General features: G+C 54.9%; 1 protein-coding gene across 1 annotated transcript in view; it reads right to left on the bottom strand.

Moving 5' to 3' along the window:
• Positions 1-501: 501 nt before the first annotated feature.
• Positions 502-25,649, bottom strand: part of SRCIN1 (SRC kinase signaling inhibitor 1) — a 62,571-nt gene continuing 37,423 nt past the window's right edge. Inside the window, exons 7-21 of the mRNA XM_079327542.1 lie at positions 22,102-22,916; positions 19,630-19,722; positions 19,482-19,525; positions 18,767-18,945; positions 17,727-17,902; positions 16,529-16,659; positions 15,665-15,812; positions 13,766-14,069; positions 12,417-12,657; positions 11,307-11,461; positions 9,993-10,145; positions 8,259-8,369; positions 5,397-6,164; positions 3,143-3,280; positions 502-633 (exon numbers count right to left, since the gene is read on the bottom strand). Coding sequence (XP_079183668.1) covers positions 631-633; positions 3,143-3,280; positions 5,397-6,164; positions 8,259-8,369; positions 9,993-10,145; positions 11,307-11,461; positions 12,417-12,657; positions 13,766-14,069; positions 15,665-15,812; positions 16,529-16,659; positions 17,727-17,902; positions 18,767-18,945; positions 19,482-19,525; positions 19,630-19,722; positions 22,102-22,916 — 3,459 coding nt within the window. The 3' untranslated portion in view covers positions 502-630. The remainder of the gene's footprint in view (positions 634-3,142; positions 3,281-5,396; positions 6,165-8,258; positions 8,370-9,992; positions 10,146-11,306; positions 11,462-12,416; positions 12,658-13,765; positions 14,070-15,664; positions 15,813-16,528; positions 16,660-17,726; positions 17,903-18,766; positions 18,946-19,481; positions 19,526-19,629; positions 19,723-22,101; positions 22,917-25,649) is intronic.

The raw sequence follows: 25,649 nt of genomic DNA, 5'->3' as shown, positions 1-25,649 counted from the left end.
GAGGGCGCAGGCGAGAGAACCAAAAAAGTTTTTTTAGCGGAGCGGAGGCGACAAAAAAACAAAAAAAATCAACAGAAAAAACATGATCAAACAAAAAGAAAAAAAAAATAAAGGAGGGGACACAGGTGGCGGAATCCCTCCAAGAGCGCCTCAAGAAGGAGCCAAAGTCGCAGGGAGGAAGAGGAGCCCGAGGAAGAGGAGAGGAGCAGCCCCGGGCGGGCTCAGAATGAGATGGAGGAGTTCCTGGCCCCAAAGGAAGTCAATACGGGGATGGAGGTTCTGCCAGCTGCGGGTTTTTCCGAGACCGTGGGGGAGGTCTCGCTGGCCTCTTTAGATGGTCTAGTGGCCTGGAAAGAAAAGCAAGATTCAAGGAGGACGAGGAGGAGGAGAAAAGGGTGGAAAGTCCAAAATAAAAGCAAACAGAAATTAAAATAAAGCTTAAAAAAAAAGGCAAAATAAAGGAGAAATAAAAAGAGAAAATAACAACGAAAACGAGGACAAGGAAAAAAAAAAAAACCCAAAACAATCGAGAGCCAGAGGGGAGTTGGTTGAGAAGCAGCACTGAGTCAGGCCTGAGGTCAAGCAGCTGGAAAAGGGCACAAAGAGCGCGACAAGAGCGGGTCCCACGTGTCACTGCACGGGCAGGGGAACCCCCCGAGAGGAGAGCACGGACGGCACGGACAGACGGACACACAGGCACAGAGGGGACACGGGGGGAGGCACAGGGGGGACAAGAAGGGCAGCGTTAGAGCGGTGGCACCCGAATTGGGGGCGGTGCCCACCCTGTCCCTGTCCCCACCGTGCCGGGGGAGGGGTCACCAGCGGCGCGGGGATGGGGATGGTGCCCAAAATCCCACCGAGAATGTTTCAAAATCCCATCGGGAATGGTTGCCAAAATCCCATCGGGAATGGTGCCCAAATTCCGCCGGGAATGGTGCCCAAAATCCCACCGGAAATGTGCCAAAATCCCATCTGGATTGGTGTCAAAATCGCACTGGGAATGGTGCAAAAATCCCTCTCGGAATGTGCCAAAATCCCACTGGGAATGGTGCCCAAATCCCCACCCGGGATGGTGCCAAAATCCCGCCGGGAATGTTGTCAAAATCCCACCGGGAATGGTGCCCAAAATCCCATCAGGAATGGTGTCAAAATCCCACTGGGAATGGAGCCAAAATCCCACTGGGAATGGTGTCAAATCCCACCGGGAATGGTGCCCAAATCCCATCGGGATGGTACCAAAATCCCACCGGGGAATGGTGCCAAAATCCCACTGGGAATGGTGCCAAAATCCCACCGGGAATGGTGCTAAAATCCCACCGGGAATGATGCCCAAATGCAGAGGGAAATCCCCTCCTCTCCCTGATGTCCGAGGGGACATTCAGGGAAATCCAGGAAAAACCTCAAGGGATTTTCCCCTGGAGCAGCCGAGGGGGGTTTGACCCTTCTTGCCCCGTTTTGCCTCATTCCACATTTGCCCAAATTCCACCAAATCCCCTCCCAAACTCCTGCTGGGAGTAGCTGGAAAATCTTTGGGTTTTGTCCCCCACGGGGCTGAGGGATGCACGAGAATGAGCAGAACCGGGTTTATTGTGGGGTTTGGGGGTGGAAAAGGGATCAGAACACAGAGTGGGGGCACAGGGAGGGGGGTCAAGGTGAACCCCACTCGTGGCGCCCAGGAGGGGTCGGCAGGGATGGGGGGGAGGGGACCCGAGTGGCCGTGATCCCCTGGCTGGTGGCCCGAACGCACGGCCAGCCCCGGGGTGACAGCAGGGACACGGTGGGGGGAGCTCCCCCCACCCCAAAATGCTCCAAACGCTTCTCTTCCAGCTGCTCACCCTGTCCCCAAAGTGCCACCACCCCCCTGGGACACCCACAAGCTGCTTCTGTGGGACATGGCGGGGGTCCCCGCACCCCAAAACCTCCCGGGACAGGATCCCCAAGGAGGGATCACACTCTGTCACCCTCGTCACCATCAGGAGGTGGCACTGTCCCCTCGGGGCGAGGGGACAACGCCCCTCATCAGGGCAGTGATGCCACCGAGAGCTTGGGGACAAAGGACCTGTGACCAAACTGTGTCCCTGTCCCCAACCCCCAGAGGGTGACAAGAGCCTTTTCTGCCCCTCAACAACCGCGTCCCTTTGTCCCCAACCCCGCCGGGCTCAGCCAAAACGAAGAAGGCACCAAGGAAGAGAAAACCCAACCCCAAAAATCCCCCAAAAAACCCCAAACCCTTCCCCTCCTGGATTTTGGGGAAATGGAGAAAATCGGATCCCTCCAAACCCTTCCCCTCCTGGATTTTGGGGAAGTGGAGGAATTAGGGTCCCCCCAAAATCTTCCTTTCCATCAGATCCTCCTGGATTTTGGGGAAGTGTAGAAAATCAAATTCCTCCAAACCCTTCCCCTCTTGGATTTTGGGGAAGTGCAGGAAATGGGATCCCCCCAAAATCTTCCTTTCCACCAGATCCTTCTGGATTTTGGGGAAGTGCAGAAAATCGGATGCCCCAAACCATTCCCTTCACCGAATCCTTCTGGATTTGGGGGAAATGGAGAAAATCTGATCCCTCCAAACCCTTCCCCTCCTGGATTTTGGGGAAATGGAGAAAATCGGATCCCTCCAAACCCTTCCCCTCCTGGATTTTGGGGAAATGGAGAAAATTGGATCCCTCCAAACCCTTCCCCTCCTGGATTTTGGGGAAATGGAGAATATCAGATCACCGCAAACCCTTCCCCTCCTGGATTTTGGGGAAGTGCAGAAAATCGGATCCCCCAAACCCTTCCCTTCACCGAATCCTTCTGGATTTTGGGGAAATGGAGAATATCAGACCCCTCCAAACCCTTCCCTTCACCGAATCCTTCTGGATTTTGGGGAAATGGAGAATATCAGACCCCTCCAAACCCTTCCCTTCACCGAATCCTTCTGGATTTTGGGGAAATGGAGAATATCAGACCCCTCCAAACCCTTCCCCTCCTGGATTTTGGGGCAGTGCAGAAAATCCGATCACTCTAAAATCACCACCCTGGGCGTGTCCCCTCCTCGGGCCGTGCCCGGGGGCGCTTCCAGGATCTCGAACATCCCCAAAATCACCACCCTGGGCGTGTCCCCTCCTCGGGCAGCTCCGGGCGGGTTTTAGGGGCGCAGTACCTGCTGCTGGCCCTGGATCCTCATGTACTCCATGCGCTGCTTGATGTGCTTGCCCTTGTCGGGGCTGCCCTGCTGGCTCTGCTTCAGTCGCGACGCCGGGTTCACCACCTTCATGGCCGGGATGGAGACGCCACCGCTCTGCAGGGTACAAAAATCCGCCAGGAAAGGGTTAAAATCGCGTGTTGGAACCTCTCCCCCTCTACCTGGAGCTGCTCCGCACCAGCGCTGCGGTGACAATGCCAGGTGAGGATGAGGACACCGAGCTCCGAACCGGGTCGGGACTTACCGGGAGCCACCCCAAAGGGAGTTTAGGGCAGAAAAAAAACCCCGGGACACGGAGGGCGGGACGGGAAACGCCAAGAGAAAAGGGAAAGAGGCGGCGGCAGGCAGAAGCAGATTCCAGGTGGGAACGGCGGCAGTGGGAATACAGAGGAGTTTATTGACAGATGTGCACAGATGTGGATACAGAGAATCGCCAGAGCAGCGGTGAGGGCGGTGTCACCACCCCGAGTGTCCCCTCCCCTGCTGGGGACACCCCGGGTCACCTCCCTGCCTGTCCCGTTCCCAGGTTGGGAAATCAGGTGAATCTTTTGGGATTCCCGCACCCCACAGATGGAAAATCAGCTGGAAGAGACCCAGGAGGATCATCACAATTCCTGGAGATTCCCACACCCTCAGCATTCCCGGCACTGGGAATCGCCCCAGGCAGCACAGAATCCTCGGAAAGTGACACCAGCCCTGCTCAGGTTTAGGGTTGAGCCATCCTGCCTAAGCCTGAGCCTGGCTTTGCCCCAGCCCCAGCCATAAATCCATCCTGCAGCTCCACTTCCCGGAAAAAAAAAATTCCCAAAACAAACAAACAAAAAAACCCCCAAAAAACCAACCAACCAAAAATAAAAAAACCAAACAAAAACCCACCAACAAACCAACAAAAAACAAACAACAAACAAAACAAGAACAAACAAACAAAAAACCCCAAACAAACAAATAAAAAAAAACCAATAAAAAAACCCCAAAACCCAAAACAGCGGGAAAATTTGAAAATTGCAGCGAGACCCTCCCGAGGAGGGAGAGAACGACTCCAAATGGAAAATGAGATTTATTCCCCAGCGCTGGCTGTTAATAAAGGAGCAGGTTGATGTCGCAGCAGAGCTCAGGGCATTTTCCTCCCCTCCCTACTTTATTTTTTTTTCCATGATTTTCAGCTGGATTCCAGCAGAAAGCAATTTGGGATGGCTTCAGGGAGCTCGGGCTGTGGTTTAATTAGGAGAAACATCTGCCAGGCTCTGGCTGCTGCTCATTAGGAGAGGCATTTAATGCAAAATGGTGAAACTGGGAGCAGTGTGTGGGTACCCGGGGCTGGCTGAACCCGTGGGGTGCTCGTGGACCCCGTGGGATGATCATGGAGCCTTTGGGATCCTTGTGGATCCCGTGGGATTTCTCCTGGACCCTGTGGATTGCTCGTGGAGTGTTTGGGATGCTCTTGGACCCTTTGGGATGCTCGTGGATCCCTTGGGATGCTCGTGGACCCCGTGGTATGGTCCTGGAGCCTTTGGGATGCTTGTGGACCCTTTGGGATGCTCCTGGATCCTTTGGGATGTTTTTGGATCCCTTGGGATGTTCCTGAATCCCTTGGGATTCTTGTGGATTCCTTGGGATGCTCATGGATGCTGTGGGATACTCTTGGAACCTTTGGGATGTTCCTGGACCCTTCAGGATTCTCATGAATCCCTTGGGATCCTTGTGGCCCCTTTGGGATGCTCTTGGATCCTGTGGGATGCTCAAGGAGCCTTTGGGATGCTCATGAAGTCTTTGGGATGCTCTTGGATCCCATGGGATGCCCTTGGAACCTTTGGGATGCTCCTGGATCCTTTGGGATCCTCTTGGACCCCGTGGGATGTTTGTGGATCCCATGGGATGCTCCTGGACCCTTTAGGATCCCCTTGGGATGCCCATCCTGGACCTGCTGCTCCAAAAACCCGCCAGGGGTGGAAGAATCCCCCTCACCCCGGGTCTAATTCCAGGACGGGACCAGCCAGCAGCAGCCAGCACCATCTCCCTTCCCGCTTCCAGCTCCTGCCTCGCTCACTCCTGCCCTTCCCAAAACCCCGCAGGAATCGGGGAGAAGAGGAAGATCCATTTCCACACCTCGGCTCTGCCTGGAGGAGGAGTCACAGAGAGGGAGCAGGCGGAGGAAGAGACACCAGAGCGAATCCAGGGCAGAGCAGGGCGCGGGGGAGAAGAGAAAATGAACCTGGCGAGCGCCGGGGGGCAGCTGCGGCTTGGGGAGCAGCGCTGGCTTGGTCCTGCTGGGAATTGGACTCCTGGCAGCGCCATCCTTGGCCCGGCTCAGGTCCAGCGCGGTGTCACCGTGCCCGATGTCCCCAAAGCTTCTCCCGACCTCCTCGGATCCCGGCGCGTCCTTGCAGAGCACGAATTCCACGGCGGGGTGGCTGCTGATCTCGCTGATGGTCATTTCCAGCTCGCGGATGGTTTCCTCCAGGCTGTCCAGTCTCTGGTAGGTGTCCTCATAAATCTCTTTTTGACCCGGAGCCTCGTGGCGCTCGGGGGACAAGTGGCGTTTGCAGAGTGGCTCTGTCACCTCCCCGGCAGCTGGAGCTGCTCCATCCCATCCCGGGGATTCCGTGGAGTGTGCAGGAGCGAGGCTGGCTCCTTTTTGGGGATCCCCATCGGGAATTTCGGGGATGATCCCGGCAGCCTCACCTTCCCCGCGGCTCTGGGGAGGCTGCGCGGCCACGGAAATTCGGGGACAAACGTTGTCGCTGCCTCCTTGTCCCCCCGTTTTATCCCGCGGGAAAGGCGGGGCTGCCGAAGGAAACTCCCGGGATGTGCTGCCGGGAGCGGGGCGCGGGGCTGGAGGGGATTTTGGGGAGCTGCTTGTCCCCTCGGGTGGCACCCAGAGCTCCGGCTCGGCTTCGGGGGATGGAGGCTCCGACACCCACTCGGTGAGCACGATCTGGGGCAGGGAGAACGCCCGGCTGGCCGGGGCTGCCAGCGGCTCCTGGGTAGAGAATTCACACGTTATAGGGGCCAGGAAGCTGCGGGGTTTGTCTGAGGGGCACCACGGGGTGCTACAAAATATTGGGGTCCCTCCCCGTGTCGGTGCTGCCGGGCTCGGCAGAGCTGCGGGAGGGAGTTTGGGAAGGGAGGGAGGCTCGGGTTCCTCTTGTTGATCCCATAAATTCCATCGGGATTCACGGCATGGAGAGGGAATGGAGAGGAGCTCAGTTCCCTCCTGATGATCCCATAAATCCTATCGGGATTTTGAGCATGGAGAGGGAATGGAGAGGGGCTCAGCTCCCTCCTGATGATCCCATAAATCCTATCGGGATTTTGAGCATGGAGAGGGAATGGAGAGGAGCTCAGTTCCCTCCTGATGATCCCATAAATCCTATCGGGATTTTGAGCATGGAGAGGGAATGGAGAGGGGCTCAGCTCCCTCCTGCCCATCCCATAAATCCCATCGGGATTTTGAGCATGGAGAGGGAATGGAGAGAGGCTCAGCTCCCTCCTCCAGCTCTGACATCCCACTGAAGTGTGGGCAAGGACTGGAGAGGGGTCTCAGCTCCTTCCTGCCCATCCCATAAATCCCATCGGGATTTATGGCACGGACAGGGATTGGACAGGGATGTTCAGCTGCCTCTTCCAGCTCTGACATCCCACAGGATCATGGGCAGGGGCTGGAAATGGATATTCATTTCCCTCTTGTCCAGTCCTACATCCCACTGGAGCGTGGACAGGGAATGGACAGGGGGGGTCAGCTCCCTCCTGTCCATGCCTTACATCCCTTTGGGACCTTGAGCATGGACAGGGACTGGAAATGGATGCTCAATTCCCTCCTCCATCCCTGACATCCCACAGGGATGGAGAGAAAATGGAGAGAGACTCAGCTCCCTCCTGTTAAGCCCTACATCCCACAGAAGCATGGACAAGGACTGGATAGGGATGTTCAATTCCCTCCTGTTCAGCCCTACATCCCACAGGGATCCAGAGCATGGACAGGGACTGAAAATGGATGCTCAGCTCCCTCCTCCAGCCCTGATATCCCAGTGGGATCCACAGCATTGACAGACGGAGATGTTCAATTCCCTCATGACCAGCCCTACATCCCATTGGGACCTTGAGCATGGACAGGGACTGGAAATGGATGCTCAATTCCCTTTTGTCCATCCCTGACATTCCACAGGGATTCACAGCATGGAGAGGGAATGGAGAGAGACTCAGCTCCTTCTTCCAGCCCTACATCCCACAGGATCATGGACAGAGGCTCGAAATGGATGTTCAATTCCCTTTTGTCCAGCCCTGACATCCCATTGGGATCTTCAGCATGGACTGGGAGTGGACATGGATGTTCAGCTCCCTCCTCCAGCTGTATCATCCCTCTGGGATCAGAGCATGGGGCTGGAAAGGGAAGTTCAATTCCCTCTTGCCCAGCCTGACATCCCATAGGGATCCAGAGCATGGACAGGGGCTGGAGTGGGGGTCAGATCCCTCTTGTCCAGCCCTACATCCTACTGGGATCCAGAGCATTTTCCTTTTCTTCTCTCCACCCTGAGCATTCCCTGCTCCACTCTGAGCCTTCCTTCTCCATCCTGTGTATTTCCTGCTTCACCCTGTGCATTCCCTGCTCCATTCTGGCATTCCCTGCTCCACCCTGAGCATTCCCTGTCCATCCCAGTCACTATCCAGGCATTTTCCTCCTATTGTCCCCACCCTGAGCATTCCCTGCTCCACCCCAGTCTCTCTCCAGTCTCTCTCCACCCCAGAGCCCAGCACGGAGATCAGGAGAGTGTCCCTACGACCGCACCTGACCCAGGCAGACCCAAACCCCCAATTCTGCTCCAACCCTCCCCTTCCCACGCGCTCGGGGCGGGGTCTCCACGCCCCGCCCGCTCCCCCGTGCCCGGTGCGGTGCTGGCCCGGCCCGGGAGCCCCCCGGGAGCCCCCGGCCGTGGGTTAGTGCTGTGTCCGGCGGCGTGAGCGAGGCAGTGAGGAGAGAAGCCGCTCATTAGTGGGTTAAATCAGAGGAGGAAAAGCAGAAGTGAGTGGAGAAGAGGAGGAAGGCGGTGAGAGCGCAGCCCCGTGGAGCTGTTACCTTCCGTCCTTGGGCTGTGGCCACCGCGGCTCCGCTGGGCCAGCAGCCGGAGTGGCCCGGGGACACGGCATCGAGGGGGAGGGGAGGGGAGGCAGAGCTCCGCTGAAACACCTGGGGAGTCAAACACGGCCCGTTGGAGCGGGGGGAGCCCCGGGGGGCTGCGGCGGGGCTCGGGGTGGCCAAGGCGGGGCTCGGGGTGGCCACGGCCCCGGGACGGTGGTGGCTGTGCGCTGGTGGTGTTGGCCACTGGGCTGCTGGCAGGGTCACTGGCCATCTGGCCAGGAGGGTCGCTGGTCATCTGGCCAGGAGGGTCACTGGTCATCTGGCCAGCAGGGTCACTGGTCATCTGGCCAGGAGGGTCACTGGTCACCTGGCCAGGAGGGTCACTGGTCATCTGTCCAGCAGGGTCACTGGTCATCTGGCCAGGAGGGTCACTGGTTACATGGCCAGGAGGGTCACTGGTTACATGGCCAGAAGGGCCACTGGTCATCTGGCCAGGAGAGTCACTGGTCACATGGCCAGCAGGGTCACTGGCCACCTGGCCAGGAGAATCACTGGTCCCTTGGCCAGCAGAATCACTAGTCCAGTCTGGCAGCATCACTGGTCCAGTTCTCCTGCCTGCAGCATCATCACCTGTGCCACACCTGTATCATCACCTGTCCCCTGCACCATCACCTGTCTCACACCTGCACCGTGCCCAGTTCTCCCCACTGGGGGAAAACCACTCAAGTTAAACCATCCAGGTTAAACCACCTGGGTTAAAACTACCCAGGTTAAACCATCCAGGTTAAACCATCCAGCTTAAAACTACCCAGGTTAAACCACCCAGGTTAAACCACCCATGTTAAACCACCCAGGTTAAACCACCCAGGTTAAAACTACCCAGGTTAAGCCATCCAGGTTAAACCATCCAGGTTAAACCATCCAGGTTAAAACTACCCAGGTTAAACCATCCAGGTTAAAACTACCCAGGTTAAACCACCCAGGTTAAACCACCCAGGTTAAACCGTCCAGTTTAAACCAACCCCTCCCCACTGGAGCACCTGAGCTGTGCTCAGCCAGGTGAGTCTGCCCTAAAACCAGAGGGAGCTCCCAGGTGTGCATCACCTGTCCCTGGAGGTGTCACCGCTCTGTCCCTGCAGTCCCAGGAGGAGCAGGAACCCCCACACGGTGCCAGTGCCAGGAATGTCACAGATGTCACACCCCAAACCCCCCGAGCTGTCCCTGGAGTGGAAGGGCAGGGTGGTGTCACCTTTGGGGTGCTGTCACCTCCAAGGTGATGTCACCTCTGGGCTGCTGTCATCTGGGGGATGGTGACACCTCCAGGGTAGTGTCACCTTTGGGGTGCTGTCACCTTTGGGGTGCTGTCACCTCGGGAATGGTGTCACCTCCAGGTTGGGGTGTTATCACCTTTGTGTTGCTGTCACCTCTGGGGTGCTGTCACCCCCAGGGTGGTGTCACCAGCACCCTGGGGTGGCGTCACCTTTGTGTTGCTGTCACCTCTGGGGTGCTGTCACCTTTGTGGTGTTGTCACCTTTGGGGTGCTGTCACCTTTGGGATGCTGTCACGTCTAGGGTGCTGTCACCTTTGGGATGCTGTCATCTTTGGGATGCTGTCACCTTTGGGGTGCTGTCACCTTTGGGGTGCTGTCACCTCCGTGTGCTGTCACCTTTGGGGTGCTGTCACCTCCGTGTGCTGTCACCTGCGGTGCCACCCGCGCCCTCCCGCGCTCACCTCCAGCTCCGCGATGATCCGATCCTCGTCGTCGTCGTCCTTGACGGCCGAGGCGATGATGGGCGGGGTGGACGCGGGACGCGCCACCTCCGACACCGCCCGCCGCAGCTTCACCTGCGGCTTCTGCGGCTCCAGCTCCTCCGACTCCGCCTTCTGCGGGGGGGAGCGGCCGTGAGCGCCGGGGACACCGGGGGAACCGGGGGGTGGCATCGGGGGGACACAGGGGGACACAGGGGGGACACAGAGGGGACACCGGGAGAACCGGGGGGGCGGCATCGGGGGAGCAGCGGGGGAACCGGGGGGACACGGGGGGGACACAGGGGGGACACAGGGAGGCATCCGAGGGCACCGAGAGGAACCGGGGGACACCCGAAAGCGGCTGGGGACACTGGGGGACACCGGGAGGCACCGGGAAGTACTGAGAGACGCCGAGGGGCACCGGGAGGCACCAGTAACCATCGGGGGACACTGCGGGTCACCCGGGGACACCAGAGGGCACCGAGGGACACCAGTAAACAGCTGAAGGCATCGGGGTACACCCAAGGACACCGGGAGGCACCGGGGGACACCGGGAGGCACCGGGGGACACCGAAGGACACCAGGGGACACCCAAGAGTGGCGGGAGACGCCGGGAGGCACCAGGGGACACTGAGGGACACCGGGAGGCACCAGATGAACACCGAGGGACACGGGGGGACACCAGAAGGCACCGAAGGACACCGGGAGACACATTCAAGGACATCTGGGGGCACCGGGGAACATCAGGAAGTACCGAGGGACAACGGGGGCACCGGGGGGCACCCGACGGCACCAGGAGACACTGGGGGACACCGGGGGACACCAGGGGACACCGGGGGACATCGGGGGACACTGGCGGACACCCGAGAGTGCTGAGGGACACTGGGAGGCACCAGGGGACACCGAGAGGCACCAAGGGACACCAGGGGACACCGAGAGGCACCAAGGGACACCAGGGGACACCGAGAGGCACCAGGAAGCACCGGGGGACACATTCAAGGACATCTGGGGGCACCGGGGAACATCAGGAAGCACCGAGGGACATCAGAAGACACCGAGGGACACTGGGGGACACCGGAGGACACTGGGGGACACCGGGGGACACCCGAGAGTGGTGGGAGACACCGGGAGGCACCAGGGGACACTGGAGACATCAGGGGACACCGAGAGGCACCAAGGGACACCGGGGGCATCGGCGGGCACCCGACGGCACCAGGGGACACCGAGGGACACCAGGGGACACCGGGGGACACCAGGGCCGCGCTGACCACCCCACCCCCACCCCCCTCACCCCACCTTCATGAAGCCGGGCTCCTTCTTGCTGGTGACAATGACCTCCCCGCTGCGGGTGGTGGTCAGCCCGTGCGCCGAGGGGAAGCTGCGGCGGGGCGGCGGCGGCGGCGGAGACTTGGAGGGTTTTTCTGTCCGGTACCGGGGCACGGCCAGCTCGTCTGGGCACAGAGGGGGCGGTCAGGGCACGGGCACGGGCACCGGCACTGGTACCGGTACCGGCGGGGGGAAAACCACCCAGTAAAACCATCCAGGTAAAACTATCCAGGTTAAACCATAAAGGTGAAACCACCCAGGTTAAAATCACCTGGGTAAAAAACACCCAGCTTAAACTACCGAAGTTAACCCATCCAGGTTAAACCACCCAGGTTAAACCATCCAGGTTAAACCATCCAGGTAAAACTACCCAGGTAAACCCATTCAGGTAAAAACACCCAGGCTAAACCATAAAGGTTAAACCACCCAGCTTAAAATCACCCAGGTAAAAATCATCCAGGTAAAAACCACCCAGCTTAAACCACCCAGGTTAAACCATCCAGGTTAAACTATCCAGGTTAAACTATCCAAATAAAACTATCCAGGTAAACCCATCCGGGTAAAACACACCCAGGTTAAAACCATTCAGGTTAAACCACCCAGGTTAAACCACCCAGTTAAACCACTCAGGTAAAACCATCCAGGCTAAACCACCCAGCTTAAAATCACCTGGGTAAAAAACACCCAGGTAAAACCATCCAGGTTAAACCACCCAGGTTAAAACCATCCAGGTTAAACCACCCAGGTTAAACTATCCAGGTAAAACCATCCAGGTAAAACCATCCAGGTTAAAACTATGCAGGTAAAACCACCCAGGTAAAACCACCCAGGTTAAACCATCCAGGTAAAACCATCCAGGTTAAAACCATCCAGGTAAAACCACCCAGATTAAACTATTCAAGTTAAGCCATCCAGGTTAAAACCATCCAGGTTAAACAAACCAGGTTAAACCACACAGGTTAAACCACCCAGGTGTGCAGCACCCAGGGGTGCACCCCCTGTCCCTGGAGGTGCCACCTCCCTGTCCCCATGTCCCCGGGAGAAGCAGGATCCGCCCCCCACCCTCCCCGCGGGCCGTACCTGATCCCCGACGCCCATTGGGGTCCCCTTTGCCCCCCGATTTGGGGGCGTGCTGTGCCTTGGAGGGTTTGTGCTCGGGCGTGGAGGCGGCGCTGGGGGTTGCTTTGTGCTTGGCGGCGAATTCCAGGTCGGGGATGGCTTTCATCAGCTCGGCCTGCGTCTCCTCCAGCAGCCGGTTGATGTCCTTGGCGCTGTACTGGGTGAGCGCTGCCCGCTTCTCCTCCCAGTCCCGCTCGGCGGCCTGAGGGAGCGGGGTGTGATCCCCAGAGCCCAACACCCCCAAAGAGACCCGGGACACCCTAAAACAGACCCTGGGACACCCTAAAACAGACCCTGGAACACTCCCAAAACAGCCACCGGGATACCCCTAAACAGCTCCCGGGATACCCCTAAAACAGCCCCCGGGACAGCCACAAAGAGACCCGGGACACCCTAAAACAGACCCTGGAAAACCCTAAAACAGACCCTGGAACACCCCCTATAGAGACCCGGGACACCCTAAAACAGACCCTGGAACATCCTAAAACAGACCCTGGAACACCCCCAAAGAGACCCTGGGACACCCTAAAACAGACCCTGGGACACCCTAAAACAGACCCTGGGTCACCCTAAAACAGACTCTGGAACACTCCCAAAACAGCCACCGGGATACCCCTAAACAGCTCCCGGGATACCCCTAAAACAGACCCTGGGACATCCCCAAAGAGACCCGGGACACCCTAAAACAGACCCTGGAACACCCTAAAACAGACCCTGGAACACCCCCAAAACAGCCACCGGGATACCCCAAAAGAGACCCTGGGACACCCCCAAAATAGCTCCCAGGATACCCCTAAACAGCTCCTGGGATACCCCAAAACAGCCCCTAGGTCACCCCTAAACAGACCCTGGGATACCCTCAAAACAGCCACCAGGACACCCCAAAACAGTTCCCGGGACACCCCAAAAGAGAACCGGGACACCCCTAAAACAGCCACCAGGATACCCCTTAAACAGACCCTGGGACACCCCCAAACCCACTGGGAACACCTAGTGGGGAGGGAGGGGTGACATTTTTGCCCCCATCTCCAAATTTCACCATCCCCCAGACAGGCGAGGTGCGCCCCAAACCCTCTGGGAATAACTGGGGTACATTTTACCCCAACCCCAAATTTCACCATGTCCCTCTAACAGTCGAGGCGCCCCCCAAACCCTCTGGGAAGATTTGGGGAATATTTTCACCCCATCCCCAAATTCCACCACGCCCCTCACTTTCCCCACCCTCCACCCAACACCGGCAGAGCGAGCACTGCTCCCACCCCCATTCCCACCTCCCCAGCCCCCCCAAAAACCCCCAGGACCCCCCTCACCTCCACGGACACCGCCTTATCCGCACTTTTCTTGCTGGGGGTCTCGGGCCCCGTCTGAGTTTTGGCCGGCACCATTTCGGGGGCTCGTGAGGGATTATTGCTCTTGCCAGGGTGGGTTTGGGGCTGGGGGGGGCTGTGCCCAAACCCCAGGGGTTCGGGGGTGCCCGTCAGGTGGTGCAGGCTCACGGGGGGGCTGGTGGGCATCTCCAGCTCCAACTCTTTGCTGAAATCCGTCTCCGGCGCCACTTTCTTGGGCGACTGGCTCAGGCTGCTGGGCGAGCTCCACACGCCCTCGTCCACTTGCCTGGGAGAGAGGGGATGGGCTGAGGGGTGGTGGGGGGGCTGGGTGGGGTCACAAAAATCCTAAATTCCTGTGGGTTGAGGCGCTCTGAGGTCTGGGAAAGGGTTGGGCTTGGTGATGGGATCGTTCTGAATCCTTCTCTTTCCACACGGTCCTCTTGGATGTTGGGGCAGTGAAGGAAATGGGATCTCTCCAAACCCTTCCCCTCCTGGATTTTGGGGCAGTGCAGGAAATGGGATCTCTCCAAACCCTTCCCCTCCTGGATTTTGGGGCAGTGCAGGAAATGGGATTCCCCCAAAACATTCCCCTCTGGGATTTTGGGGCAGTGCAGGAAATGGGATTCCCCCAAAACATTCCCCTCTGGGATTTTGAGGCAGTGATGGAAATGGCATCTCTCCAAACCCTTCCCTTTTCACCAGATCCTCCCGGATTTTGGGGCAATGCAGGAAATGGGATTCCCCAAAACCTTCCCCTCCTGGGTTTTGGGGCAGTGATGGAAATGGGATCCCACCAAACCCTTCTCCTCCACACCTGGAAAGGACTGGAGGTGTTTTTGGGATCCTTTAGCAGAAAAACAAGGCTTTTATGAAAAAAAGTTCTCACCACACCTGGAGAGAATCACAAGGGTGTTTTTGGGGTCCTTTAGCAGGAAAATTTATGTTTTATTAAAAAAGGGCTTCCCCCACACCTGGAGGGAACCATGAGAGTTTTTGGTGTCAGGCTGGATTCTGACTCTGTCCGTGTTTTGGGATTGCTCTTTGTAATACTGCATTTCTATTTGTGTTGGGTTGCAATACAGGATGTGCCCAGAAATGTGAATTCTGTCACCAGCTGTTAAACCAGGTGGGGCAGTGACTCTGATCTTCTGGCACATATTGTCTGCTAATGGGCCAGCTTTAAACTAGTGGGACGATCATCTTTATCTTCCCACAGCCCATCCTCCCTCCAGGAGATATCTCCTGTTAATGGGTAATTGTTAAAACTTGGTGGGGCAGCCATTCTTATCTCCCTGGGAGATATCTCCTGCTAATGGGCCAGGTATTAAACCAGGTGTGGCAGTGATCCTTATCTCTGTGGGATATCTCCTGTTAATGGGTCAGGTGTTAAAAACCAGCTGGGGCAATCATCTTTATCTTTCCACAGCCCATCCTCCCTCCAGGAGATATCTCCTGTTAATGGGTCATTGTTAAAAACTGGGTGTGGCAGTGATTCTGATCTCAGTGGGAATCATCTCCTGTTAATGGGCCATTGTTTCAAACTGGGTGTGGCAGTGATCTTTATCTCCTGACACACATTATCTGCTAATGGGCCATCTTTAAACCAGCTGGGGCAATCATCTTTATCTTCCCACAGCCCATCCTCCCTCCAGGAGATATCTCCTGTTAACGGGCCAGGTGTTAAACCAGGGATTGTTCTTTGTAATACTGTATTTCTTTTCCTAATAAAGAACTGCTATTCCTAATTCCCATATCTTTTCCTGAGAGCTCCGTAATTTCAAAATTATAATAATTTGGAGGGAGAGGGTTTGCATTCTGCATTTCAAATAGAGGATTCTGCCTTTCTTGGCAGACACCTGTCCCCCAAACCGTGGGGCTCACCTGCGGATCTGCGCCAGGGTGTCGGTGACGCTCTTGCAGCGCTTCAGGAGCCCGTCCAGGCGGTTCGGCTCCTCCTTGAGGAACTTCACGGCCTCGACCTCCACCCGCAGCACCACGCGCATCTTGCTCTGCAGGCTGGGGAACTGAGCTGCCGGGGGACACTGCTGTCACCCCTGTGTCACCCCTGTGTCACCTCTGTGCCCCTTCCGGTGCCCAGCTGGGGACCCCTCCTCATTCAGGGGCAAAGAAAACCTGGAGCATCCTGAGTGTCAAGACCCAAATCCAGGAAAACCTGGAGTATCCCAGATGACAATACCCAAATGCAAAGGCAAGCAAAACCTGGAGTATCCCAGGTGCCAATACCCAAATCAAGGAATTCCTGGAACTTCCCAGGTACCAATATCTAAGTCCAGGGACAAGCAAAATCTGGAGAACCCCAGGTACAAATACAAATCCAGGAAATCCTGGAGAATCCCAGGTACAAACACAAATCCAGGAAAACCAGGAGAATCCCAGGTGCAAACACACAAATCCAGAGACAAGAAAATCCTGGAGAACCCCAGGTGCAAACCCAAATTCAGAATAACCTGGAGTATCCCAGGTGCAAACAAAAATCCAGGGGCAGGGAAATCCTGGAGAATCCCAGGTACAATCAGAAATCCAGGAAATCCTGGAGAATCCCCCATCCAAACACAGACTCAGGACAACCTGGAGAATCCTAGGTGCAAACACAAATCCAGGAATTCCTGGAGCATCCCAGGTGTCAATACCCAAATCCAGGAAATCCCGGAGCCCCCCAGGAAGGGGTGGAGCAGGAGACCCCCCAAGGCTCCGTTCCCCCCCCTCCCCCAGCCCCCTCCTCACCTTTCAGGTCTGTCAGAGTCTCCCCCAGCTGCTTGAGCACCACGGCCTTTTCCTCCAGCTCCTGCACCGGGATCAGCCGCTGCCCATGTGCCAGATCCTTCTGGATCTTCTCCACCGACTTCTCCAGGTCGCTGTGGGAGCAGGGGGTCATTTGGGGGGTCACTGGGAGTCACTGGGGGTCACTGGGGCATCAGGAGGGTGGGGAACCCCGAGGTCCCCAGCAGGAGGGGGAAACATTGGGTTGGGACCTCTCCTCACTTGGGGGTGTGGTCAGTGCATGGACCCCTCCTCATTTAGGGACACGATCAAAGTTTGGGGACCCCTCCTCACCCGGGGCCCTGCCCTGGCAGGGTGGATCTGCTCTGCTCTGGAGTTTTTGTGCCCTTTAGGGGCGGAGAGAGAACCTGCCTGTTGTTCCCGTGCCCAGCACGTTGTTTTCTGTGCCCTGCCATTGTCCCTGTGCCCTGCCTGTTGTTCCTGTGCCCTGCCTGTTGTTCCTGTGCCCTGCCTGTTGTTCCTGTGCCCTGTATGTTGTTTTCTGTGCCCTGCCTGTTGTCCCTGTGCCCTGCCATTGTTCCTGTGCCCTGCCTGTTGTTCCTGTGCCCTGCCTGTTGTCCCTGTGCCCTGCCATTGTTCCTGTGCCCTGCCTGTTGTTCCTGTGCCCTGCACGTTGTTTTCTGTGCCCTGCCTGTTGTCCCTGTGCCCTGCCATTGTTTCTGTGCCCTGCCCACGTTTTCTGTGCCCTGCCTGTTGTTCCTGTGCCCTGCCCATTGTTTCTGTGCCCTGCACGTTGTTTCTGTTCCCTGCTTGTATTTTCTATGCCCTGCCTGTTGTCCCTGTGCCCTTCCTGTTGTTCCTGTGCCCTGCTCGTTGTTCTTGTACCCTTTAGGGGTAGGAAGTGCCCTTGCCCATTGTTTCTGTGCCCTGCCCGTGTTTTCTGTGCCCTGCCCGTTGTTCCTGTACCTTTTAGGGGCAGGAAGTGCCCCTGCCCATTTTTCCTGTGCCCTGCCCATTTTTCCTGTGCCCTGCCCCTTGTGCCTCTGCCCTGCCCATTTTTCCTGTGCCCTGCCCGTTGTGCCTGTGCCCTGCCCATTGTCCCTGTGCCCTGCGCGTTGTGCCTCTGCCCTGCCCATTGTCCCTGTGCCCTGCCCGTTGTGCCTGTGCCCCAGCCAGACCAGCAGGGCCGTGCCCGGCTCACCTGAGCTGCTGGGTGATGAGCTCCTCCTCGTTGAGGTAGCGGAGCCGCTCCTCCTCCACCAAGGTGCGCTGGCGCTGCAGAGGATCCTCGTGCTTGCGCATCGTGTCCGTCACCCGCACGCTGATCTCCGTCTCCGTCCGCCGCAGCAGCGTCTTCACCGCCTCCTGGTTCTGCAGCTGTGGGGAGGAGGAGGAGGAGGATGAAGGGGTCAGGCTGGGAGAGACCCCCCAAGATGGGAAACGAGTCCTGAGAAGGGACCAGCTCTGAGCTGGGATTTGGAAAGGATCCCTGGGGTTGAACTGGGGAGGGACCCCTGAGCTCAGTGTGGGGAGAGATCCCTGAGCTTGGATTTGGGAAGGATCCCCAGGCTCGGTTTCAGGAAGGATCCCTGAGTTTAGATTCAGGAAAGAACCTTGAGCTTGGATTTGGGAAGGGTCCTGGAGCTCACTTTCAGGAAGGATCCCTAAGGTCAGATTAGGGAAGGATCCCTGAGCCCAGATTCAGGAAGGATCCCTGCACTCAATTTCAGAAAGGGTCCCCGTGCTCAGTTTCAGGAAGGATCCCTAAACTCAGATTTGGGAAGGATCCCTAAGTCTGAATTTGGGAAGGATCCCTGAGCTCTGTTTCAGAAACGATCCCCGAATTTGGATTCAGGAAGGATCCCTAAACTCGGTTTCAGGGTGAATCCCTAAACTCAGATTTGGGAAGGATCCCTGAGTCTGGATTTGGGAAGGATCCCTGAGTCTGGATTTGGGAAGGTTCCCTGAGTCTGAATTTGGGAAGGATCCCTGAGCTTGAATTCACCAGAGATTGCTGAGCTCAAATTCAGGAAGGATCCTCTCACTTGGTTTCAGGAGGGAACCTTAAACTCAGATTTGGGAAGGATCCCTGACCTTGTCTTTGGGAACAATCCCTGCTCTCACTTTCCCCAAGCCCCCCCACTCTCTCCCACACCATTCCCACCACAAAAACCCCATTTCCCCCCCTAACCCGGTCCAGGCTGGGTCACACTGGGGCTCCCCCCTCCCCGGGGTGCCCACCTGCAGTTTCCTGAGCTGCTGCAGCTGGTTGCGCAGCTCGCTGGCGTTCTGCTGCAGGTCGTGCAGGTGCAGCTGCATGTGCAGGCGGCTCACGGCCGTGGGCTGCCCCGCGGGGGTGCTGGTGGCCGAGGGTGGTGGCGGTGCTGGCACTGGTGTCCCCATGCCACTGCGGCTGGTGGCTGTGAGGGAGGGGCAAGCAGAGGCTGCTGAGGGGTGACACCCACCCCAAACCACCAAATTTTTTCCTTTCCCTCCTCAATTCTTCAGTTCTGGTGGTCCTCAAAATATCTCCTGTTAATGGACATTGAGTCCCAGAGCATGGCTGATAAAATTCCATCATCCCACTGGGAGATGCTCCACCCAGGGGAGGAGCCAAACATTTCCTACCCAGATAAAAACTGAGATTTGGAACAGCAGAGCACCTTTCCCACTGAAGTCCAGAGGAAATCCAGACCCTTCCACATCATCCCTGGAGCTTCAGAGGAAACTGCACCTTCTCCAGGAGCACTGCTCCAGCTGAGCCACATCTGCCCCTGCAGGAGGATGCAGCACCATGGAATGGGACTGTGCCACCACCCTGACTGACTGATGAATGTCAGCTTGGATTCTGACTCTGGCAGTGTTTTGGGATTGTTCTTTGTAATACTGCATTTCTATTTTAATTTTTGTGGGGGGGCTGCACTGGGGGGATCCTGCAGGGCCAGGGGTCACTCACACGCTGACGGGGGGGTCCCGCCGTTGGTGGCTTCTGTCTTCTCGCTGAAACAAAAGAGAGGAGAGGGAGTGAGTGTGGGCCAGGCACGGTGGGGAGGGGGACAGACTCCCCCAGAAGGGACATCCCAGCCCCCAGGGTCGCCCCTCACCTGGGGGTCTCAGCCTCGGAGCCGCGGAGCAGCGCGCTCTGCACCAGCCCCGTCAGGCTGGCGATTTGCTTCTCCATGGCCTCCATCCGCTCCCTGCGCAGGGACAGGGTCAGAGTCAATCCAAAATTTCTCTGATCTGCCTCACCACCATCATCAGAGACTGATCCCAGGACCCACCACTCGTTCTGGCCTGGCACAAGCGGATGCTTGGCCAGGGTGTTTGTAGCTGTGCCTGGTGCTGCCATGGTGCTGCTCTCAGCAGGTTGCTGGTCATAGTGCCCTGTTCCTGCTCCTGTTCCTTGGAGAAATGATCTCCACATACAACAGTCCATAAATCTCCCAACCTTTGGACCAGAGGCCACTTGCTTTGGAAAAGGACTATAAAAAGTGACTTTGCTAAAAAGACTCTGAGATCTGTTTCTCCCCAATGGATTGAAGATGTGTCTGCCATCAGAAAACTCAAAGACAACGTCCTTTCTGTTGGTATCCTTTCTCTCTCTCCCTCTTCTATCCCAAAACCAAATTGTTGGCACGCAATAAACTGCATTACTCCTTTCTGCTGAACAAAACCTGAGTCTCTTGCCTTTTGTCTTTTGCACCCTGGGGTCGAATGAACCGTCATGACTCCCACTGGGGTTGAGAGGATCGTGACAGACAGGGACACGCCACCAGCTGAATTTGTCCCCATGGGCATCCCCAGCCCTGCTCACACCCCATCCGTGCCACCCCGGGTGTTGGGGACACTGCTGTCACCAGCTGCATTCGTTCCCTCAATCCCATCTCCTCTGTAAGGAGCCTTCCTCTGCTCCTCCTCCTCCCCCTCCAGCTCACACAAACCCACCCGGACCTTCCCCCATTGTTGGAGTCAGTGAGTCAGGGGTGTCTCTCTGAATTCTTCAGGGAGAAATCAGAGTCCAGGGATTAAATTAAAGCCTTTGGATGGGTTTAAGTACATTAAGCCACTCCCACATAAAGTAGATGTTTAAGTAGAACTAATTAAGTTTTAGGGTGAGTTCTAAAGCTTTTAGTAAGTAAAAATTTAAATACTAAAGTTGCAGCGTTAAGAAACCAGAATTCTAATAGGTTAAGGAGTCATGGTCCAAACTTGTGTCTTAGCTTGTTGGGAAATCCTATAAGAATTTGTACTGGGGAGAGTTGGTGCTTTTTGCCATTTACTCTTCAGACATTTGCTTATTCCCACTGCCTCTTGCATTTTTGTTTTTGCTTTTGCCATTGCTTTCCTGCTTGTCTTTTGAGACTGATGTGCTTTATAAAAGATGTGTTTGTTTTGTATAGAAGTTATTTAAGAGGAGGGAGGAGTACGGACATATACACAGGGTTGTTTTTTAAAAAATCTTATTCCAAATTTCTTGTTTTTTCTGTCTTATTAATAAATTTTTTCTTTATACCCTTTTAAGTTTTAAGCCTGCCTTTTTTTTACTCCTAAATCCTATCTCAAAGAAAAATGAAGCATATTTAAATTAGTAAACCTAAATTAAACCATGACAGCTTTGTAATAAATGGCATTTTTAGCAACTATTACCTGCTTTATTTAAGATAACTCCCTGAATTTGGTGCCAAGATCATTGGAGGTCATAACCTCACACCCTGTGTTGGGTTGCTGTGGCTAGAAATGTGGATTCTATCACCATCTGTTAAAATCAGGTGAGGCAGTGACCCTTATCTCTGTGGGGATATCTCCTGTTAATGGGCCAGGTGTTAATAACCAGCTGGGCAATCATCTTTATCTTTCCACAGCCCATCCTCCCTCCAGGAGATATCTCCTGTTAATGGGTCATTGTTTAAAACTGGGTGTGGCAGTGATCTTTATCTCCTGGCACACATTATCTGCTAATGGGCCATCTTTAAACCAGCTGGGCAATCATCTTTATCTTCCCACAGCCCATCCTCCCTCCAGGAGATATCTCCTGTTCATGGCCAGTGAGTCCCAGTGCATGGCTGATAAAATTCCATCATCCCACTGGGAGATGCTCCAGCCAGGGGAGGAGACAAACATTTCCTACCCAGATAAAAACTGAGATTTGGAACAGCAGAGCACCTTTCCCACTGGATTCCAGAGGAAAACCAGACCCTTCCACATCATCCCTGGAGCTGCAGAGGAAACTGCACCTTCTCCAGGAGCACTGCTCCAGCTGAGCCACATCTGCCCCTGCAGGAGGATGCAGCACCATGGAATGGGACTGTGCCACCACCCTGACTGACTGACTGTGCCAGCTTGGATTCTGACTCTGGCAGTGTTTTGGGATTGTGCTTTGTAATACAGCATTTCTCTTTTAATTTTCCTAGTAAAGAACTGCTATTCCTAATTCCCATACCTTTGCCTGAGAGTCCCTTAACTTCAAAATTATAATTAGGAGGGAGGGGGTTTACATTCTCCACTTCAAAGAGAAGCTCCTGCCTTTATTAGCAGACACCTGTTCAAACCAGGACATTCCCCATCCCTCTCCTCACCTGGTCTCCGTGTCCTTGGCCGGACCGGGCGAACCAAACCCTGAGAGTGGCCGCTCTTGACCTGGACCAGGGAACAGCTCGGGGGGCCCTGACGAGCTGGGATTGCGCGTTTTGCCCACGGGGCCATCCATGAAAACCGAAGAGCAGGAATCCTTGCGGAAGGACTGCCGGACAGGCGAGGAGCGGCTGGGTGGGCCCGAGTAGGGGCTGTGCGGGCTCTGCCCGGGCTCCACCATCTTCTGCGGGGACGAGGGCGGCATTCGGAAACCCAAACCGGGCCCGTACGTGTCTCCATAGATGGGAGCGTTGGGTTTGTACAAACCATCCTCCAGCTCCGTCTGCAGCGCCGCCGCCGAGTAGGTGCTGAGCGACCTCACCGAACCCCTCTTGTAGAGCCCCCCCGAGTAGCCAAACGGGTCACCCCCCACACCCGCCAGCGACTGGGTGGAGGTGATGCTCAGCCTCCCTTCATGCACCATCCCGTAGGGATCGGCGTACAGCCCCTCATTCTTCACCAACACCACGTTCTTGCCCGCCAGATCCTCGTCCGGCTTCACATCGCGGCGTTCCAGGATGGCGCTGGGGCTCGGCGACACGCCCGGCGCCGGCGGGAGGCTGGACAGGCGCTCGCCGTGGTGGACGGGGCTCCCGGCGTACGAGGGAGGGCGAGCGCCGCTGTAGGACATTCGGGAGCGGGATGGAGACGAGGATTGGAGCACGGGAGGAGGAGAGCCCGAGGCCAGGTGGGAGGCTGGGGAGATGTTGTTGAGGCGGCGCGTGGGGGAGGATTCGCGGGATGTGTAGACCATGTCGCGCTGTGGGAGTGGGGTGCAAGAGAAGGGAGGGGGTCAGTATGGAGGGAGCTCTGCCCTGCTCTGCCCCTCTGTGGATGATTCAGATATTCCTTCAGGGAAATCATCCCTTGGATAAGAAATCCGTCCTTGGAGGGGCGTGTGCTAGAGAAACATTCCTGTGATTTGTGTGATTCCTGTGATCTCTGTGATTTCTGTGATTGTGTGATTTCTGTGATTTCTGTGATCTCTGTGATCTCTGAGATTTCTCTGATTTGTGTATTTCTGTGATCTCTGTGATTTCTGTGATTTCTGTGATTTCTGTGATCTCTGTGATTTCTGTGATTTCTGTGATTCTGTGATCTCTGTGATTTCTGTGATTTCTGTGATCTCTGTGATTTCTGTGATTGTGTGATTTCTGTGATTTCTGTGATCTCTGTGATCTCTGAGATTTCTCTGATTTGTGTATTTCTGTGATTCTGTGATTCCTGTGATTCTGTGATCTCTGTGATTTCTGTGATTTCTGTGATCTCTGTGATTTCTGTGATTCTGGGATCTCTATGGTTCGGTGATTTCTGTGATTTCTGTGATCGTGCAATTTCTGTGATTTCTATGATTTCTGTGATTTCTGTGATTCTGCAATTCCCAACCAGCAACGGGGTGATTTATCCTAATCATTTATGCTGATCATCTATCCTGATGGTTTATCCTGACGATTTATCCTGATCACCTATCCTGATGATAATAATGATGATAATCCCAACCCCACACAATTCCCTCTCTGCCTCTTTTTGGGTGCCCCAGGCTGTCCCCGTGTCCCCTCTCACCCTCAGGTCACCGTTGCTGATGTGTGAGGCTGGGAACGAGGCGTAGAGGGATGTGATTTCTGTGGGATTGTAGAATTGTGTGATTTCTGCAATTATATAATTTCTGTGATTTCTGTGATTTCTGTGATTTCTGTGATTTCTGCGATTTCTGCGATTTCATGATTCTGTGATTTCTGTGTTTTCTGTGGTTGTGTGATTTCTGTGATTTCTGTGATCTCTGTGATTTCTGTGATCTCTGTGATTCTGTGATTCCTATGATTCTGTGATCTCTATGGTTCTGTGATTTCTGTGATTGTGTGATTTCTGTGATTTCTGTGATTCCTGTGATTCCTGTGATTCCTGTGATTCCTGTGATTTCAGTGATTGTGCAATTTCTGTGATTTCTATGATTTCTGTGATTTCTGTGATTTCTGTGATTTCTGTGATTTCTGCAATTCCCAACCAGCAACGGGGTGATTTGTCCTAATCATTTATGCTGATCATCTATCCTGATGATAATAATGGTGATAATCCCAACCCCACACAATTCCCTCTCTGCCTCTTTTTGGGTGCCCCAGGCTGTCCCCGTGTCCCCTCTCACCCTCAGGTCGCCGTTGCTGATGTGTGAGGCTGCGAACGAAGTGTAGAGGGATGTGATTTCTGTGGGATTGTAGAATTGTGTGATTTCTGCAATTATATAATTTCTGTGATTTCTGTGATTTCTGTGATTTCTGCGATTTCTGCGATTAGTGTGATTTCATGATTCTGTGACTTCTGTGTTTTCTGTGATTGTGTGATTTCTGTGATTCCTGTGATTCGTCTGATTTTTGTGATTGTGTGAGTGCACGATTTCTGTCATTCTGTGTGATTGATTTGGTGAGTCTTTGATTTCTGTGATTCCTGTGATTTCTGTGATTGTGCAATTTCTGTGAATGTGATTTCTGTGATTTCTGTGATTCCTGTGATTCCTGTGATTTCTGTGATTGTGCAATTTCTGTGAATGTGATTTCTGTGATCTCTGTGATTTCTGTGATCTCTGTGATTTCTGTGATTCTGTGATTCCTACGATTCTGTGATCTCTATGGTTCTGTGATTTCTGTGATTGTGTGATTTCTGTGATTCCTGTGATTCCTGTGATTCCTGTGATTCCTGTGATTCCTGTGATTCCTGTGATTCCTGTGATTTCTGTGATTGTGCAATTTCTGTGATTTCTATGATTTCTATGATTTCTGTGATTTCTGTGATTTCTGTGATTCTGCAATTCCCAACCAGCAAGGGGGTGATTTATCCTAATCATTTATGCTGATCATCTATCCTGATGATAATAATGGTGATAATCCCAACCCCACACAATTCCCTCTCTGCTTCTTTTTGGGTGCCCCAGGCTGTCCCCGTGTCCCCTCTCACCCTCAGGTCGCCGTTGCTGATGTGTGAGGCTGGGAACGAGGCGTAGAGGGATGTGATTTCTGTGGGATTGTAGGATTGTGTGATTTCTGCAATTACACAATTTCTGTGATTTCCATGATTTCTATGATTTCTGTGATTTCTGTGATTTCTGCAATTCCCAACCAGCAACGGGGTGATTTATCTTGATGATTTATCCTGATCACGTATCCTGATGATAATAATGGTGATAATCCCAACCCCACACAACTCCCTCTCTGCCTCTTTCTGGGTGCCCCAGGCTGTCCCCGTGTCCCCTCTCACCCTCAGGTCGCCGTTGCTGATGTGTGAGGCCGGGAACGAGGTGTAGAGGGATGTGATTTCTGTGGGATTGTAGAATTGTGTGATTTCTGCAATTATATAATTTCTGTGATTTCTGTGATTTCTGCGATTTCTGCGATTAGTGTGATTTCATGATTCTGTGTTTTCTGTGATTGTGTGATTTCTGTGATTTCTGTGATTGTGTGATTTCTGTGATTTCTGTGATCTCTGTGATTTCTGTGATCTC

Source organism: Erithacus rubecula, assembly GCF_903797595.1.
Source record: "Erithacus rubecula genome assembly, chromosome: 27".
Taxonomy (NCBI): domain Eukaryota; kingdom Metazoa; phylum Chordata; class Aves; order Passeriformes; family Muscicapidae; genus Erithacus; species Erithacus rubecula.
This window is presented reverse-complemented; position numbering and strand designations above follow the sequence as displayed.